This window comes from Peromyscus californicus, unplaced genomic scaffold (assembly GCF_007827085.1).
Source record: "Peromyscus californicus insignis strain IS unplaced genomic scaffold, ASM782708v3 Scaffold_14__1_contigs__length_90479793_seg_1, whole genome shotgun sequence".
NCBI classification, from domain to species: Eukaryota; Metazoa; Chordata; class Mammalia; order Rodentia; family Cricetidae; genus Peromyscus; species Peromyscus californicus.
This window is the reverse complement of record NW_026294435.1, coordinates 5,778,800-5,798,122: the sequence shown is the minus strand read 5'-3', so window position 1 is coordinate 5,798,122 and position 19,323 is coordinate 5,778,800. Positions and strand designations below refer to the sequence as shown.

The 19,323-nt window shown below is 41.8% G+C and overlaps 2 protein-coding genes across 3 annotated transcripts in view; one reads left to right on the top strand and one right to left on the bottom strand.

Annotated features, from left to right (window-relative positions):
* Vps4b (vacuolar protein sorting 4 homolog B) overlaps positions 1 to 12,694 on the bottom strand; it is a 28,573-nt gene extending 15,879 nt beyond the window's left edge. For both annotated transcript variants that reach the window (XR_008217778.1, XM_052736460.1), the window contains exons 1-4: positions 12,559 to 12,694; positions 6,448 to 6,559; positions 4,696 to 4,852; positions 1,578 to 1,645 (exon numbers count right to left, since the gene is read on the bottom strand). Coding sequence is in view for 1 of the 2 variants with exons in the window: in XM_052736460.1 (XP_052592420.1) it covers positions 1,578 to 1,645; positions 4,696 to 4,852; positions 6,448 to 6,559; positions 12,559 to 12,585 (364 nt within the window). In the remaining variant the exon portion in view is untranslated. The remainder of the gene's footprint in view (positions 1 to 1,577; positions 1,646 to 4,695; positions 4,853 to 6,447; positions 6,560 to 12,558) is intronic.
* Positions 12,695 to 12,936: 242 nt separating this feature from the next.
* Positions 12,937 to 19,323, top strand: part of Serpinb5 (serpin family B member 5) — an 84,134-nt gene continuing 77,747 nt past the window's right edge. The window contains exon 1 of the mRNA XM_052736462.1: positions 12,937 to 13,526. The gene's annotated coding sequence lies outside the window, so the exon portion shown is untranslated. The remainder of the gene's footprint in view (positions 13,527 to 19,323) is intronic.

Below are 19,323 nucleotides of genomic sequence, written 5' to 3'. Positions count from 1 at the left end.
CGCAAAGCTACACAGAGAAACCCTGTCGTGAAAAAACAAAAATCAAAAAACAAGCAAGGCAAACGGACAGGAAACGTTTCTTGCCTTTCAACTCAGAAGTCTATTTAGTGTAGATCAACTGACAGTTTGTACAGTGAGTGTCCTATCACTTTAGGCAGTGCAGGGCAGCAGGGTGAACTCAAAGTTCCCCAAGGGACAGTATTGATCTGCTACAGAAGTTCTTGTTGGCATATAAACAAAAATCAAAGCAACCCAACAACAAAATAACCCTGTTCTCAGGGGGATGGAGAGGTGGCTCAGTGGTTAAGAGAGCATTCTGTTCTTCCAGAGAAATCAAGTTTGGATCCACATCAGGCAATTTACAACCACCAGTCCAGGGAGATCGGACACCTTCTTCTGGCTTTTGTGGGTATCCACACACATGCAGCATCCACTCACACAGACAGACATATACACATAAAAAGAAAAGAATAAATCTAAAACAAAAACCTCTGTTCTCTACCATAATTAGTTATACAGTTTTCAACATACTATGTTTATAGTATTTTCTAACATATACCAGTGGAGTGGGTAAGACAGAAATATTACCAAAATGAGGGAAGTAGTATAGCAAGGTTAGAGAGACATCTGAGAACACAAACACACACACACACACACACACACACACACACACACTCGCTTTCCTTTCCCCTTTCCAGTAACCAAACCGAACCTACAAAATGAGAATCCTTTCTAGTTAAATATTTTATTAGGTAAGACTCAAAGGTGCAAATACGCGTACTACCAACTTGATTAAGCCTTTTATTTGAAAAGCCATTAGCTAACATACAAAAGAACAATCACATCTCAGCAATTAAAGAAACCAACAATTAAGTAGATGCCTTTTTAGATATTCTGAGCTACCATTCCTCCAGAATTTATTAAGATCCTTTTGCATTATCTTGCTTTCCTTTCCCTGGAAGAAATGTCCATTTTCAAGATGGGGACTCAGATTCTGAGAGGTTGGGGAACCTGCCCACAATCTGAAGGCTTTTAAGTGGCAGGTCTCAGAGTGGAGTCCAGATCTGTACTCATGGCCACTCCATTATGACACTCTACTTCAGGACAGCAGAATCAAAGAGTTTTGACATGTGTAGTAGAAAAAAAGAGAAAAGCAAACGTAATGAAATAAGCATATCTGTGAGCCAGGAACGTGGAGGAGAAAACAGGGAGAAAATGAAGCAGCAGGTCAACTGCAGCCATGGCAGCAGGATCATGTGATTCCTAATCCACTCAGTTCCTTGGGCCTCGAAGTGTGTTAATAATGTCAATGCTATCTATTTTACAAGGGACAAATATATGAAAAAGAGCAACTTGTAAAGGCAGGAATGAAAACAAACCATTTTTTCACTCCATTAAAAACAACAAAATATTAGCCTTGAGAGTAAATCCTAGTCTGGAACCAAGCCAGTATGTGACCCACCAGCAACCAAAGCCATTTTCTGAAACTCAATAAAATAGAGGGAAACAAAACAGTTCAAGCAGACAACCCATGAGTCTTCAATAAGAATAAATTTAAAAATGAAAACCAAAGTAACCTTGAAGTTGATTCTGTAGTTTCTTTTTTTCAGGATCATCAGATTCTGCTTCCCCATCACTGTCATTCCTAATGAAAAGAATTTAATATATGCAAAAGATCACTCACTGCTAATAAACAATGCAAAAGTGAAGGAAAGATAACCTGAAATGTTTAAGAAAAGACATTGACATTAAAAATTATTTTTATTGAAGTGTTTCAAATGACACTTTTAAAACAGGAAGCAGGCAAATGATCGGGAACTATGCATTGGTAATGGACAAGACCAGAATGAAGTCAGACACACCTCCATCCTCATGACATGCCCATGCATGTATGTACCCACAGGTTGTATGAAGGATTTAAAACAGAGTACAGTAAAGTTGTAAGCAACTACAAAAAAACATCAGGACCAGGCCAATACAGCTCAACAAGACCTGATGCTAGGAAGAAAAGGTACAGTACACAGTTATCTAAAATATACCCCTTCACCTGAGGTTCCCCCAAACTGATAAAGCTTCCTGGTGAATATCAAAGATAAATGGTCAACCCGTTTGTGCTGGTTAGTTTTTGCCAACTTGACAAAAACTGAGACTGCCCAGGAGGAGGGACTCTCACTGAGGAACCGCCTCCATCACGTTGGACTATGGGCACACCTGTGTGGTGCTCTCTCGATTACTAATTGATGTAGGAGGGCCCAGACCACTGTAGGCAGAGCCTCTGTGGGCAGCTGTGCTTGGGCGATACAAGAAAGAGGGCTGGGCAAGGGAGGGAAAGCATGCCAGTAAGCAGCACTCCGCCATCAGTCTCTCTGCGTCTCTCGGTGGTGGATTAGACCCTTTAACCTACATTAAACGCTTTCTCCCCATATTGCTTTTGCTCATGGTATTTTAGCAACAGAGAACTAGAACAGCACTATTTCACATCTAGGGATTTACGTTAAGGAGATAATTTTAAAATTTCACAAGGACAGTCACATCTACAGTACACTGAGGAAAAAACAAAAATAATTTATGTTCAGTTAAAGAGATTAGCCTTATGACAGAATACTCTACAGCTTTTGAAAACAATGTTATAGAAACAATGAATGGAAAATATTGATACAACGTTGGGTGAAAAGTGATACAGAGAAGAAAAGTCTTACCAACTATCAGGTTTTAATACACAAAGGATTTTAAAGACTTGATGGGACTGGTGCCAGTGTAGAAAAGCCTTGGTTATTTGTAGAATGGCAGGGTTATGGATGAAGGAACTACTGAGAGCTGAGTCACCGACATTCCAATCTCCTATTCAAGTTTCTCAGGCTGTCAAGACCACTTAAAACCAACTGCCCTCGGTAGGTTCCCTTGCAGACAGCCTTTATCCTCATCAGACTTGTGTTCCTGAAAGGTGAGGGTTGCTTGCATGAAGAACAAATCCTCAGGTAAGACCACTGGTTTGCCCTAAGGAAACTGAGGCAGAGGCCTTCCTGTGTGTGTATTTCTGAGCCCTAGGACTATTTGGTGGGGAAGGTGGCAGCAGCAAGTTCTCTTTTTGAACATAAAATACTATGTCCCCATACAGTATCCTGGGTAGTTTTTGTAATGATGGGAACTCAAGGTTGCTTCTCTGTCCTCAAAATTCTGTAAGGTAATCCCTATCAAATTAGCTACAGTCCAGACCCTTGTAACCAGGACTGTTATTTAGTACAGAAGAAAGACTGGCTCTCCCTTGTCAGGCGACCAATGCAGAGCAGATAAATTACAAGGTCCTCACTAACACTGCATGTGTCCCTGCAGACAGGGAAGATCAAATGTCCCTGCTGGCAGAAGTCTGTGAAATGTGGAGGCCTTGTAGGCTCATGATGAATATGAATATGCGCATTTCATGTTGGGAATTACTATAAAGAGAATATAAAATACTCTTGGCATGCCACTGAAACTCTGTTTTCTAACCATACCTTAACAGAGAACAGAAAACTCCGAGCTTATAATTTTCTTCAAACTCTGCCACAAAGTTTAAGGAAGTCAACTCTAAATTTTATCTCTCTCCTGTCCTTAAATTTGGCAATACCTAGTAAAGAGGCAAAATTTCATCAAGAACAATTATGGGGAGAGCACTGCCTACAGGGCTCCATCCCTCAGTCCCTCACGACCTTGGGCATCATGCAAGAAACTTGTACCCTGCAGAATATGAAGTCTGAGCATCATAGGCTCTAGAGCTCACCAGATCCTCAGTGCTTTAAACCCAGGCAGGCCATATCAACCTAGAATCTAATGTTTTCCTAATGTGTCATCTGGAACCATGCTGGCACCCATTCACAGAACCGTCAAGAGCAAATCTAGCTAGAGTATGTTCTCCCTGCTTAGCAGAGCTGGGAACGCATGCACTAAATGTACAGTAAATGCTCTTTATATTTGTGACACTTCTTGCATCTAGGAAGACATTCAAAAACGGGAGTTCAGTTTTAAAAAATCGTGCTGTTGCTTTCTTCACAATGACATAATACAAACCCTTTTTTTTTTTTGGACAGGGTTTCTCCATGTAGTTTTGGTGCCTGTCCTGGATCTCGCTCTGTAGACCAAGCTGGCCTCACACTCACAGAGATCTGCCTGCCTCTGCCTCCCTTAATGCTGGGATTAAAGACGTGCGCCACCTCCACCTGGCCGCAAACCAACATTTAAAAAAGCCTTTGCATAAAATAAAAATTATTGACATTATTGGAGTTCATTTTGTCCACAGGGGCAGACTTAATTCACAGATCACTCCTACTGACAGTCAGGGGTGTGTTGGTGCCATGCCCAGCATTTCAAGTAACATTCCCAGTTACTTGAAAACAGGGAGGTATAAAAATGCAGTAAGCAGAGATTAGCAAACTTTGGTCTTTGAAAGGCTTGATGGTAACTATTTCAGGTTTTGTGGCCACACAACCTGTACTGTAGCCACTCGACTCTGTTGTTACAGTATGAGCACTGCCCAGGATGACAGTATATGAACAGATATGCAAGGCTGTGTCTCAATAAAACTCAGTGACTGCAATAGGACACAAGCCCACTCTGGCCCATGACTCATGGTTGGAAAATTCCTGGCTTAGACCAAAGAAATCTATTACACAAATGAAAGGTCACAAGATATAAAATCTAACATGTTAGAATACATACCCCTTCTCATCAACTGGACCTGACTGGTCCTCTTTCACAGGCTTCTGTGGCTTCTTCTCTTTTTTCTTCAGATACTCCTTCAGTTTTTCTGCTCTATCAAGATATTCTGTACATTTGGCCCTGATACTTTGCTTGGCTTTATCACCTTGTGCTTCATCTACAGAAAGGAATGAGACACTATTTCATTAGCATTTGTTGTAGTTTGAATATGAAATGTGCCCACGGGCTCATGTACGCAAACACTTGGACCCCAGTGGGTGGTACTGCCTAGGAAGGTAGAGCCCTGCTGGAGGAACTATGTACTGCGGGTGGGCTCTGAGGCTTTATGATCTGGCTTCCTGTTCTCTAGTTTCCTATGTGTTGATGGGCTGTGACCAGTTAGCTTCCTGACTCCCAGGCTAGCCTCACACTTCTGCTACCATGCTTTTCTTGTGATGACAGGCAGAATCTCTTCTGGAACTGTATGTAAACCAGAATGAAGCCTTTTTTCCCCAACTTGTTTTCTGCCAGGGTATTCTATAGGGATATCAGAAAAGCAACTAATACAGTATTCAACAGAGAAAGGTTCAAACTTAGAGACAGTCTTTTAACTAGGAACTTCTATGTTGGAGGAGGGAGGAAAAGCATCTCTAATTCATTGTACCCTATGATTATCACCCTTTTCTGTTCCTTCCCGCTCAGGGTTGGAGGCCAAAACGGAGTGTAAATTTAAAAACAAACAAAACAAAAAAAAACCTCAGAGTAAAACGGTAGATATTTTAAGTTAATGTTATATAGTAAAAAAGTATTTAACAGTCTATAGGTTTCAAATCCTTCCCTTAACAGTTTGCAGAGAGTGAAAGCTGTTTGTCTTACAAAAAAACCAATCACAAGAGAGACAACACACAACTCTGAATTTAGAGTAGTGAGGCTGGGGGGGGGGCAGCTAGAAAAATGGAAGCTGGATTTGCTCTCTGTACACTGCATACATATGTTGATAGATAAAATTAATACAAGTGAATAAAAGTTTTAAAATATAAATGATAATCAGAAGTAAAGCAGTAGTCACTCCATCAACATCTTTGTCAGCTTTATTTAAAGTATACAAAGTGACAGAAATCACATACATTATGTAGACTAACAACATAGTAACCTTATTACATAAAGGCCTCTATTGTGGTTATTTTGAAATGTGGACTTGAATAATACAGGCAATGCATAGGATTATCCTCATGTCTCTTATGTGTTATATTTTATTTTCAATTTTTCTTTAGCATAACTCCTCCCCTCCACTTAAAAGGGAAAACTCAAATTAAAATAATCCAATGCACTGAGTGTAAGATTAGTGATGGATCTTACACATTTTCAATGCATTGTTGTGACTCTCCAGTTCACAAAATAGAGCCTGGTACACGATAAATATCAAGTATGCATTTGTAAGATACACTTAATAACTCCCAACCTATTTTTACGACAAAATCATTTCCAACATATGCTTAAGAAATTATTAAGTTCAAATCATATAATCTGGATAGGTTATCTATAAAACAAAGCTTTCTCCACTGAATACACAAAAAGATGCTGGGTGTATAAAGTAACAACTACAACAGCTGTCACATCTGTTAGCAGTACTTAAAAGGAGAAAAAGGACTTTATTTTTAATGGGTGGTTTAGATCTTTAGAATTCTCTTGGCTTTGTATTTCAATTTTTATAAATGTAACCATTTTTTCCCTTTTAGTGCACAAGTTTAAATAAAATAAAGCATGCCTTACACTTAACGACATGGAGAAAATACTGAACAGCATGTTGGTAGAGTTGAAGAGCTTCCTCATAGTTCCCAGCTTTGTCTTCCTGGGCTGCTTTGCTTGCAAGATCTATTGCTTTCTGTTTGAAGGAGGTAAAATAATAAATTTAATAAATCTTAAGTTTGAAGCAAATAATGCCTCCTCAACACACATAATGGGGGAGGCAAACAGATTAAATTAAATAAAAAGGAGCAATTAGGGAAATTCTCAAAAATTAAGTACTGCTGGACTGGAGACATGGCTCAGAGGTCAAGGGCACTGACTAGTCTTCCAGGTAACCAGGGTTTAATTCTCAACATCCACAATTCAGATCACAAATGTCTGTAACTCCAGTTCAAGGGACGTGACACCTTCTTCTGGCCTCTGTGGGCACCAGGCATACAAGGTACACAGATACACATGCAGACAGAACACCCCTACACATAAAATAAATTTAAAGCATTCGAAGAAACCTAGCACTGCTTTGCCTAAAGCATAAACATAATGCACAGAGACAAAACCTCAAGCAATGAGTTATCAAGACTCTGAAAAGTTCCTAAAACTATACTGAGCAAACACATTAAAAAACAAACAGTGTTGGGCAGTGGTGGCACACGCCTTTAATCCCAGCACTCAGGTGGCAGAGGCAGGCAGATCTCTGAGTTCAACATCCAGCCTGTTCCACAGAGCCTGTTCCAGGACATCTAGGGCTACACAGAAAAAACGCTGTCTCGAAAAAAGCAAACAAAAATAGTTTCACATCATAGAATATTAAATGAACATTAAAATAATACTAAAAACATTTTAGTAACATGAAAATTATTTATGACGGGCATTTTTTGATTATTTAACAAAGATGTATTTTCTACCTTTTCATATCTTCTGTGATGAGAACTACTGTAGAAATTAAAAAAGGAAGACCTTCCCAGAAACAGAGCCATAGAAACATAGCCAAAGGCTAACTAAAGTGATGCAGAACCAAGTCAACAATAGGAAAGCAGGATTTTAAAAATGGTACTGTAGCAAAAGGACATCCATGAGGGAACAAAAAAGGGAATCTTAACTTAAATCACATGTGTCTAGCAAAAGCTAACTCAAAATGAGCACAGACTTAAAAATGAAACTTATAGAAAAAAAAAAAAAAACAAAAACCAAAAAAATTCTTATATATAACATCAAAAGCACAGTGCATAAAATGAAAAGATGTTAATATGGAACATATCAATTTAAAAACATCTGTTCTCTAAAAGATTCTAATAAATAATGAAAAAACAGTATAGACTGGGAGAAATACTGTGAAACATCAGACAAAAGACAAACATCTACTAGACTGCATAAAGGGACCTGAAGACATAACAGTTTAAAAAGAATCCATTAATGGGCCAGTGAGATATCTTAGCAAATAAAGGGTCTTGCTACCCAGCTTGACTGATTCAAGAGACCCACACAGTAGAAGAGGACCCACTGTTCTTGCAATCTGTCCTGACACAGCACGTGCGCACACATACATTTTAAAAACAATCCAGTTAACTAATGGGGAAACATACATTTCATCAATGAGACTATAGATGGCATACCATCATAAGGCATTTGAATAAGGCAAATTAAAACCACAATGAAAAAGACCACACACCCATCACAATGGCTAAAAGTAAAAACAGTGACATCAATGCTGGAAAGGATGCTGAGAATGTTTAATGGTTTAGCAATTCTGGAAAATTGGTTTTCACTTACAGAACAAAGTATGTAACTAATATATAAACAAGCAAATGCACTCCTAAACAATCACTCAAAGAAAGGAAGACTTGTGTTCATACAAAAGCCTGTACATGAATGCATGTTCTAGATAGCCTTCAATGGTTTCACAGCTAAACAGTTAGATAAATACCATGGAACACTAGGCAGCAATAAAAAGGGATGGACTACTGCTATATAAGATTTGGACGAATCTTGAGGCTATTATGTTGATTGCAAAAAGCCAATGCTAATGGCTGCATAATGTTCTCAAACTGTCAAAAATCAGAGATGGGAAGTGATGAATTCTGCCAGGGAATTGGAAAATGAGTGAAAAAGGAAATGGAGGTTAAGTGTGGACATACGACCGACATGAAGGGTCCCTATAGAACTGTTCTAAAGGGCTGATTTCCAAATTTATTCCATTTTTATCACAACAATGTCCACATCATTCCTATGAAAAAAACTTTCCAGGTTTCTATAAGTATATACATTTGTTTTTGCTGTTATTTATCTCTGCCTCTCTGTCCCTCTCACTAGACCAAGTCAGAGGTTATATCTTCATTCACTTTTGTAAGCATCAGCATAGGGCTGGCATATGACCAAGTGACTTTATTACCCCAGGGTCAGCCAGGACCTAGCCATCAATATAAAGTACAAAGGTTCGGAAGATCTGAGATTGTTTTTTTCTGAGTAGATCATGGAGTATCCATCGTAGAAAATCCTAGGAAACAGCATCCAGACAAAGCAGTTCCAATGTTGTCTGCCAAGGTTGACTTTTTTTTTTCTCTACGCTCAGGAGTCCGTTTCCATCATACCCTTTGATGTTTACTCTATCAGTGACATACCACTGGACTGTTCTGCTCAACCCCTCCCTTTTTTAGTTGGGGCCCTCCCCTGAAGAAAAATGCATTTATGCTCTGTCTCAGACCAATAGATACAATATCCCATTAGTAACATACCAGCTTTCATGGGTTCCTAGACTTCTTGCTAGCTGCCATCTTAGCATCTCTATCTCCACAACGAAACCCTACAGCAAGCCCCAAGTTCATTTGGGTTTCTTGATCTCCTGTACCTGAAATGCTGTCTTCTGACTGTCAAAGCACATGCTCATCTAACTTCCTCTCTACAGTTCCTCCCTTCTTGCTGTCATTATTTTCCAGTGTCTTTGATATGCTACAAGGTCCTTGTTTTCTTCTCATTCTGTAAATTATTCAAGATGGGACTCTCTGTGTCCACCTTTATGCCAACTCCCATATCCTTATTTCTGGTATAGCCCCAAGCACGTATGTATGAAACACTCACTTGGCATTTCCAATTGTCTGTCTCAACAAACATTTCAAAATTTTAGTTCAGAACTCAATTTCTTTTTCTTCTCTCCATGCATGCTTGTCTTGTATCTTCAGAATCAACATATCCATTCTGATAGTCAACCCAGAACTCTTGTAGACAACCCAGACTGCGACTCCTTCTTTCTTACTTTTTAATTGAAGGCACAGACTGAACTATTTTCTTTCTTAAAATTTTCTTTGCACCATCCTTTTTTGGGCATTTAAAATAGGAACCACCCTAATTTGGCAAGTCACGACCTTCCACCACAGAGAACTCTATCTTGTAACTGGTCTCCTTTCATTCATACCGGTTACCAATCAGATTTGTTACTGTATGCAGATGGAAGTTTGATTCTGAAACAAAAGTGTGAAAATGCCACTCCACTGCTCATCCATGTACAGCAGAATGAGAACCTGCCATGGGATATAGCACACAAACTCCTGATGACAACCTGTTTTGATTCATGCTCCTTCCTTATACAGAGTTCCTGTCATATCAAATTGCTGGTACAACTCAAACCAACTAAGGCTATGTATGCACATAACACATATACAAAGAAGACCCTATGCCATTGTCTCCCTGTAAAATTCCAGCTTCTCAAGGCTTCAGTGCTAGTATGGCCCTCCTGGTACAACATACTCTCCAAAACTAAATGGCCTAGTACATACTTTCTGGATTCCTATGATCGCCTGTCCATGCTTCTAATGAATATACTGTGTTCTATCAGTTGCTTTCTGCTTTTATATAAGCCACTGGATTCGTGCAGACACAGGCACGCGCGCACGCACGCACACACACACACACACACACACACACACACACACGCACGCACATACACACGCACACGCACACGCACACGCACACACACACACACACACACACACACACACACACACACACACACACACAGACAAACAGGCAGGCAGACACCAATTCCCAAAAAAACAAAGTTTTATATGGACAACAAATATTTAGGACTGGGTCATCTTTGAGTTTTACTTCACATTCTTTTACTTGGAGTTTTCTGTATCTCTCTACACGGTTTTTTAAAATTATATTTCTGCATTTTTCTCTGCCTGGAAAGCATTCACCATTCTTATTCAAGGACCCCAAATTTGCAGCGAAAAGAAAATCAAAAGTTTGTAAGCACACAGACCTGGATTCAGAACTACCCTTTCAGCACACCACAACTTTGAGAAGGAAGCTCGAGTTTCCAATATCGAGAAACTGGAGTAGTGTTCACCCTGAAGAGCTGTTCTGAGGAGTTGATGAGATCACATCAAACTCTGAGGCAACTGGAGCTGGTGCTCATTTTATCTGAGATCACATCACCTCTTGGTGAATTTGTCCTCGGAAGAGTGAGCTACACCGTTCCTGGATGCTAACCCACACTAATCTCTAATTCTGTTATAGTATTTATGGAAATGTCTTGAAATTCTGTTTTTTGTTTAGTTATTTGCATCCTGCACTAGATTAAAAGCATCTGTCTTACAAAGACTTTTGCTTTGTCCCTTGCGAACACTACTCATTTAGCAGCTCTTTATGTAAATTTCCTAGGTTAGAAAGCTGAAAAGGCTGGTGGAGAAGAGCACACCTGAAACTACCGCTACCACAAGTGGAGTTCAACACCCTCTTCTTTACCATGCACATCCCTCTTTTTATCACTCACATCGATACTTTAATATTTGTCTGTTTCCATCTGGCTCACTGAAGAACATCTAGCAATTCAATTCAAACAATACATTCTGGTTATAGAATCAAACAAGTTGAAAAAGAAGATGAGTATTACAGAAGAAATCACCTTTAATATCCAAAGGAAAGCCTTTACCAATAAACAAATACATTCACAAAAAAACAAAACAGCAAAGACAAAACCAACAAAAAAGCCCCTAACCCCCAAAACTAACCAAACAAAAACAAACAAAAAGGCCCAGCATTTTCTGAATAGGGTTACAAAAACTTGGTAGAAAAGATAAACATCCACATCCACAGCAAACTCACTCAATTCTTAGAAATAAGCCATGGTTGCAATTAGGCTTTACTAAAGAGATCAAACATTTTCATCTTTTAGGCCGGATTTCCAGATAAGAGCACCACACAAGCCTCTCCTCCCATTCTTTGTGTGTACTGTTTAAATGGCCCTCCTTTAGGTGGAATTTCTTCAGAATCAATTATCCTACGTTAAGGAAATAAGTTTACATTATCATCGCTGCTTAGATCGAACACTCCAACAAATACCTACCTGGCAAACTACAAAAGACCGATATTGAAGGGTATTTGGTTCTACTCTGGTAACTAACCTACTGGGCTAGAAGTCTTGGATACCAAGCCAGGTGCAATACCCACTGACAATCCCATGATGGGAGACGGTGTTACATTCTCATGTCGTTCCACGAAGAAGCAATAATCTTTCCTAACATTAGCTGTCTTAGGAACCCAAAATTTACGTACAAAACACTTTTGTGTGTGTTTGTGTGTGTGTGTGGGGGGGGGGTGAGGGCAGGAAAGGGAAGATAGAGATTAAAATACTCCCCGGTCTTAAATAATGTAATCTGGGAGAACGTACATAAAAACATTCTGAATGAATTCTTGGGGGTGGTGTGTTGGCCGCTCCAACCTCAGGTTCTTGGGCTATTCTCGTATTTCTATTCACTTGGAAGAGCTTTGTTTATCAACATGAGAAACCACGACTACCCTACTCTAAACTGTCCAGAGAAATGCTTTGCAAAAATTATGCTTTTCCTTTCTTCCTGGTAGAGACACCGGAGATCTTCCTGATTGGAGAGATCCGCCCAGTTCGGCCCAAACTGGTTTGTTTTCCAATGACACAAGCAAATCAGGAGCCCCACAGACGGTGAGGCTGAGGGGATGACAAGGCCAGGCCATCTGGGGAGCGCCCCTTCTCCCAATCAGGGTCTGCGCGGCCCCGCCTTCCCGGGCCGGGGCCGGGGCCGGGGCGCAGCCGGGGCGCAGCCGCGTCTCCGCTCGCCACCCCGCCCTTCCCCGCACCTCCCCCGGGCCCGGCCCGGCTACCTGGAGGTTGGTGTTCGTGGACGCCATGGTGGAGGTGCGAGGCGGGTCCGTGCGGAGGAACGCGGGGCGAGCACCGCGGGCAGCAGCACCGAGTCGCGCCCGGGTCACAGTCGCAGTCCTCCGGGTGCGGGTGGCTCCGAAACCCGAGCCGCCGCCTCGGCGCGAGAGCGGTAAACCTGCCAGGAACTCCGCCAGCCACCCGACCCTCCTCAGAAAACTTCCGCAATCCCGAGCCCTCTGGGGCTCTGGTCCCGCCTCTGGTCCCGCCTCTGGCCCGGCACTTCCGCTTCGTCATCCGCACGCGCGCTCGCCAGTCACCCAGGATGCGTCTCTCCACAGACGGAGCTCTCGCGAGATGAGAACAGGAAGCCGTGATGCCAAGCCAGGCTCGGCGGAAGTCGGGCTGAACGCCAGCGAATTCCGTCTGGAAGGGTGGGGCGGTCTGCAGCGTTCCGGCTAATGCAGTCACGGGAGAGTGACACTTCTTTACATTTTCTTTTTCGCAGGCGTTTTTATTCTCCGTGAGGAGGTAATAGGTCGTCCCTCTTTGCTCCTCGTCCGTGTGTGTTGTCGCTCTTTTGGCTTTGTGGGGGAATAAAAAGTTACCTAGCTTCTGAAGCCCATGGTTTGAGGACGTTGGGCTCGTTTTTGTTCCGGTTCCCTCAAGTTTCCTTGTCTATGGTATGTGTCAATAATGTCCGTTGTCGTGGGAGGTGATGCGCCCTAGTCAGTACGGTAATCGGCGAGCAGTAAGCCCTCAGGCATCCGGGCTATGGCGCGGTCGCGCTTTGCCGCGCCCACCTGCTCAGCTAGCCGGGGGAAGCTTTGGAAGGATTTATGTAAATGTGCTGTGCGCAGCCTCTGCCCCTGCGCCTTCGATATGGCGGGGAAGCAGTCTGCTGAAACTTGTCTTGCAGAACGAGTAGGTAAAATACCAGTTACAGTTTGCAGAGGAAGTCATAAGAAGGGTAAGTGCTTGAGTGGCATCGCGCATATCAAGATTAGTGACAAAAATGAAATACTTCTTTTTCTCAGTCCACTGCACAATCCCCATTTTCGTTATTTATGGCTAAGCTTCTTAGAGCAGAGCAGAATAGGTGTTTAATCGCGCCATAATTGTATTTCCTATGAATACACTTAACCCCTATCGTATCGTAAGTACTGACTTTCCCTCTTTAAGGGCATGGTCAACCACCCTTGAAGTTGCCCTTTTGTAGATCCCTAATGTTCCTCTACATTTTCCACTGACTGCTCTTCACCCTCCTCTAGGTACAGAATTTTCTAAAGTCCTATCTTCTCACTACACCTCAGTCATCCGCCTACTGAAGGTGTCCACAGACAGAAATGACTTCAAATCAAGATTTTGAAGCCCACTCTGCCCTCTCCCTTGCATTTGCTATGCCCTTCCCAAGATCCGTTCACAGGGTTTTCCTTGCTGCAAGACAAATTCAACACTTTGAAAGCCAAATTAATTATCTTCCACCACAAATTTCCTTCTTTGGTTTCTCTCCGGCATCAGCAAACCTGCAGCATTCAGGCTGAAGACTCAGAGTTCACCCTCTGCCCTGTCATTTAGTCCTTGCTTCTCAACTCTTCTCTCTCAGTAAAGTGATAGGAACACAACCTTAGAATGCAGGGCATTTGATAATTGATTGCTGAAAATCAGCTATTGGCTCCCAGTGATTGTCAGATAAATCTGACTTCCTGAAAATACGACCAGACACTTACCTTTCAGTTACATCCCTGAAATAATTTTCCTTGTGTGCGTCGATGCGGGTTGAATCCAAGAGCCCTTTGCCTTAAGCTTCTATAAATGAGCTGTACCCTCAGCCCTTCAGCCCCTAAACACTTAGTGAAACTAAACACAAATGCTAAGTAGGCATCAACACACTGGAGATGCATGTTCTTGCTACTTAGAATCTAAATGGTAGTGGAAGAGAGTTTAGACAGAAGATTCCATTGAGATGTGTTGAGTATTACCATGAGCCAGTCTGTTCCAGACACTGGATATCAAAATGTTCTCTCCATGTGCAGTGAGGAAGACACATTTTCTCTGTGATTTTATTCCTCCAATCCTATAACTCCAATCATTTATGAGAAAAAAACAAGAAAGTCCTTACAGGGTGTTTCTGCTTCTGTAAAATAAACAGAGCTCTATAAAAACATTAAGGTTACAGAAGACAGTGAACATCTGAGAAGCTGTCACAGATTGGAGACTATAAGGCATGGCAACTAAATGTGTGTGGGATTCTTGACTGAATTCTGGTCCAGAAAAAGGACATTAATTAAAATTGATAAAAGTAAGAGAAAAACAGCTCAGCTAATGTATTTTTTATCAACATCTTGGTTATTTAAGATGCTAGTAGAGGAAGCTGGGTGACAAGTATATTGGAATTCTCTGTATTTGCAACTCTTCTGCAAACATTTCAAAGTAAGTTTTTCTTTTTGAAATTACTGCTATATGGTCCTTACATTCTAGCACAGTAGAAACTGCATATTGTGTATATAAAATGTAAAGGGAGTCTTCATCCCTACTGACCAGTGTTCGTGGTTCTAGAAGGTATTCTGCACACTACCAGAGAAGAAAGGTGACCATCAACCCCGCTAGAAACCCTGAGGTCTACAAAGGTGACCTGTCTGCAGATATGCTAGTGCACAAATGTGGGAACAACCAACTGTAGCTAAAGTTTTCCTGCCTGGCCCACAGCCGTCAGACCCAACCAAGTAAACACAGAGACTTATATTGGTTACAAACTGTATGGCCGTGGCAGGCTTCTTGCTAACTGTTCTTACAGCTTAAATTAATCCATTTCCATTAATCTATACCATGCCACATGGCTCGTGGCTTACCAGCATCTTCACATGAGGCTTGTCATCATGGCGGCTGGCAGTGTCTCTCTGACTCAGCCTTCCACTTCCCAGCTCTATTCTCCTCCTTGTCCCGCCTATACTTCCTGCCTGGCCACGGGCCAATCAGTGATTTATTTATTGACCAATCAGCAACACATTTGACATACAGACCATCCCACAGCAACCAACCAATCTCTGATTGGGTTTTAGACCCCCTCAACGAGATGGAACCTAAGCTTGACACTGCTTGGGTGGCTGTGAACTTTAGTCTGGATAACCCATGGGCTTAGGAGAAAAGCAAATACTGTTGTTCTGATAAAGAATGACTCTTAACGAGCGACATTCTGCCATACCCATAGATCCGTGCTTCACTCACTCATCATCAGAGCAGCTTCCTCTTGTAGTAGATAGGAACTAACACAGAGACCTACAGCTGGACAGTGTGCAGAGTGAGAGACCTTGTAACACTGTCTTAAAAGGGATGCCTCCATCACACCCTCCCGTCAGGGCTCAGGAGCTATTCAGAAGAGGAGGAGAAAAGGCTCCTATGAGCCAAAGGGTTTGAATGACTCCAAGGAAACAGGCATTTCCATACACAAGAAGACTGATGCACCTGAAAACTCAGAGACTGGCAGCATGGACAGGGTTCAAGTCAAATGGGACCCGACCCATAACCAAGAAGCTATCTGTAATTGACACCCACTTGCAAAGGGAAAATTAAATTTCTCCAATGGAGTCTCATTGGGTATACAAACCACACTTAGGGGTAGGCTCCGTGCCAACACAAAACAAACTCAATGGTATTTTTGTAGGCTGTCTCATATTGCTTTGTTTTGTTTTGTTTTTTTTTTCTTCTGTTCTTTTGCCCATATATTATAGTTTCTAATCTTGTGTCTCTATGGGATGTGTGTATCTTTGTGTTCTTTTTTTCTGCTGGTTTTTCTGAAGAGAAAGAAAGAGCATAGATGTAGGTGGGTAGGGAGGTAGAAGAGATCTGGGAGGAGTTGGGAAATGGGAAATCTTGATTAGGATATATTGTATGAAAACCTTTTCAATAAAAAATAAAATGGAAGTGGAAATTTTTTTATATGTATAACAGTTTACAAAATACTTCTGCATACATTTTACCTTACTGGATTCTGTGAGGGATGGTGTGAATGTCCTGGCTGGTTTTGTGTGTCAACTTGACACAAGCTAGAGCCATTAAAGAGGAAGGAGCCTCAGTTGAGGCAATTCCTCCATGAGATCCAGCTCTATGGCCTTTTCTCAATTAGTGATCTATGTGTGTGTGTGTGGGGGGGGGAGCAGCTCATGGTGGGTGGTGCCATTGCTGGGCTAGCGGTCCTGGATTCTATAAGAAAGCTGGCTGAGCAAGCCATGGGAAGCAAGTCGGTACGCAGCATCCCTCCATGGCTCCTGCATCAGCTCCTGCCCCCAGGATCCTGCCCTGTTTGAGTTCTGGTCTTGACTTCCTTCAGTGATGAAAAGCAATGTGGAAGTGTAAGCTGAATAAACCCATTCCTCCCCAACTTTGCTTTTCGGTCATGGTGTTTGTTGCATCAACAGAAACCCTAACTAAGATAGTAAGTGTCCAGTTTTTATACATAAGCTAATCTGGTGATCAAGAAGACACTTGAAGAGCTGGAGAATGAGCTGAGGTCACCTATCCTCAGGGGCAATCTCATCTGAGAACTGTGACAAGTGAGTAGAGGCTGAATGAACCATGGCATTGGAGAGGGCTCAATTCTGATTATTTGGATAGGGGATGCCTTAGGGAAGTGTCATTTGAACTGAATCTCAAATTCTTAAATTGATTTCCACAGACCAGGCCATTTCAGGCAGCAATCAAAACAGAATAAACGCATAGATGAAAGCCATCCAACATGTTTATGGGAGGCTGGCATACAGGAAGCAGAAGCACTTTGGAGAAAGTAGCAGGAAATGAAGCTGAAAAATGTACCAGTAGGCACTGCCAGGTGCTCAGGGCTTTGTGTATTAGGCTTTTCCTGCAACCAGTAGGGTTTGTGGAAGCCCAGCATTGTTCCTTCTAGACTCTGGTGAAGTTGTGATTGGTGGGATATTGGCTTTATGAAGATGGATTTGAATATCTGTTGTAGAATGAATCAAGAGAAAGCAGGTGATAGGATCATGTAAGAAGCGTCTTGCTTCTACACTTTAGGAGACAGGGCACGGAGCCAACAGGATACTCCCCATTCCTAGAGCACACAAAGCTTACTTCCTGCCTCATGGGCTTTGGTTAATAGTAGATCATTTTCTTCAATTGCTTTTGATTAACTCAGCCTGTTAAATAAACGCACAGCCATTCTTCAAGTGCCTGTTCCAATGTCACTTCCTCATGAAGTATTGGAAATGTCGTTTCACTTGAATTCCCCTTAGATGTGTGCTGAGTGCTTGTGAATCACAAATAAAAAAAAATCTGTTACCCTCATTGACATAGTATCCTACATTTGTAGGGGTAGAATCTCTAAGCTCCCACCTTTTTAGACCATAATCCCCTGGGCACTAAACCTTACACAGTTTTCTAACTCCCTCTGCCCTTACCTCGACACAACACCCACAGATTGTGTGCTTAAGTAATCAAAGTTAATTGAGCAAAGAAGCTTCCCTTCCTCAAGGGAAATCATTCAGGGAAATGCTTTCTGGCTTGAAGAATTTTAGAAATGAGAGAGATCAGTGGAGCTCATGGTGGCATTTGTGGATTCAGCCTTTGAAAGAGTTTCACATGAAATTCAGTTTCATAAAGACAGAGTCCATCTCAATCTTAAATGAAAGACTTGAAGGAAGTGCACAATAGTAAGACCTTCTCTATACCCTGTACAGCCACCCATAGATCCCCTGAAGTCAAGTTTCTACTTGTTGAGTTTCCATCTCTCCCATGACCCGGAATCAACTGGTAAGCAGGCCAGGTGCTGGCAGGGCTGGTTTTGCGAGAGGTGACTCATCGGCATTCTCAGGCTGGAAACCTGTTGGCCCATTTGGAGTCCCATACCTTTCTGAATATATTAAAAGTGTTGTGAAGACCAAGCCCTCTCAACTTAGGCTACTTGTTTTATTTTTTTTGAAGTTTTCATTTTATTTAATTTGTGTGTGTGACTGTTTCATATTTCTGGGCACTGTGTGCTTGCCTGGTGACTATAGAGGTCAGAAGAGGGTATCAGATTACCCAGAACTGAAGTTACAGATAACTGTGAGCCAAGATGTAGGTTCTGGGAACTGAACCTGGGTCCTTTGGAAGAGCAGCTAGTGCTCTTAACTGCTGTGCCATCTCTCCAGCTCCCCATTTCATCCTTATGCAGCCACAGCAGACTTAGGAGGTGAGATGTGGGTTCAGTGATTGTCTTAGGGTTTCTATTGCTGTGAAGAGACATGACCATGGCAACTCTTACAAAAGAAAACATTTAATTGGAGCTGGCTTACAGTTTCAGAGGTTGAGGCCACACCTACTTCAACACTACCTCCTAATAGTGCCACTCCCTGTGGGCTAAGGATTCAAACATGGGTCTATGGGCTCTAGACCTATTCAAACCACCACATTCCAGACCCTGGTTCCCATAGGCTTGTAGCCATAACATAATGCAAAGTGCATTCAATTCAACTTCAAAAGTTCCCATAGACTATCACAGTCTCAAACTTGTTTAAAAGTTCAAAGTCTCTTCTGAGGTTCATGCAATCTCTTAAATGTAATCCCCTATAAAATGAAAATTTAAAAAAGCAGATAACATACTTCCAACATATAATGGCACAGGATGTACATTACTGTTCCAAAATGGAGGAAAGGGAGCATAATGAAATACTGGACCAAAGCAAGACTGAAAACCAGCATCTCCATGTCTGATATCAAAGTGCTCTTCAGGTTTCCAACTTGTTTTAGCTTCTTTGACTATAACACACTTC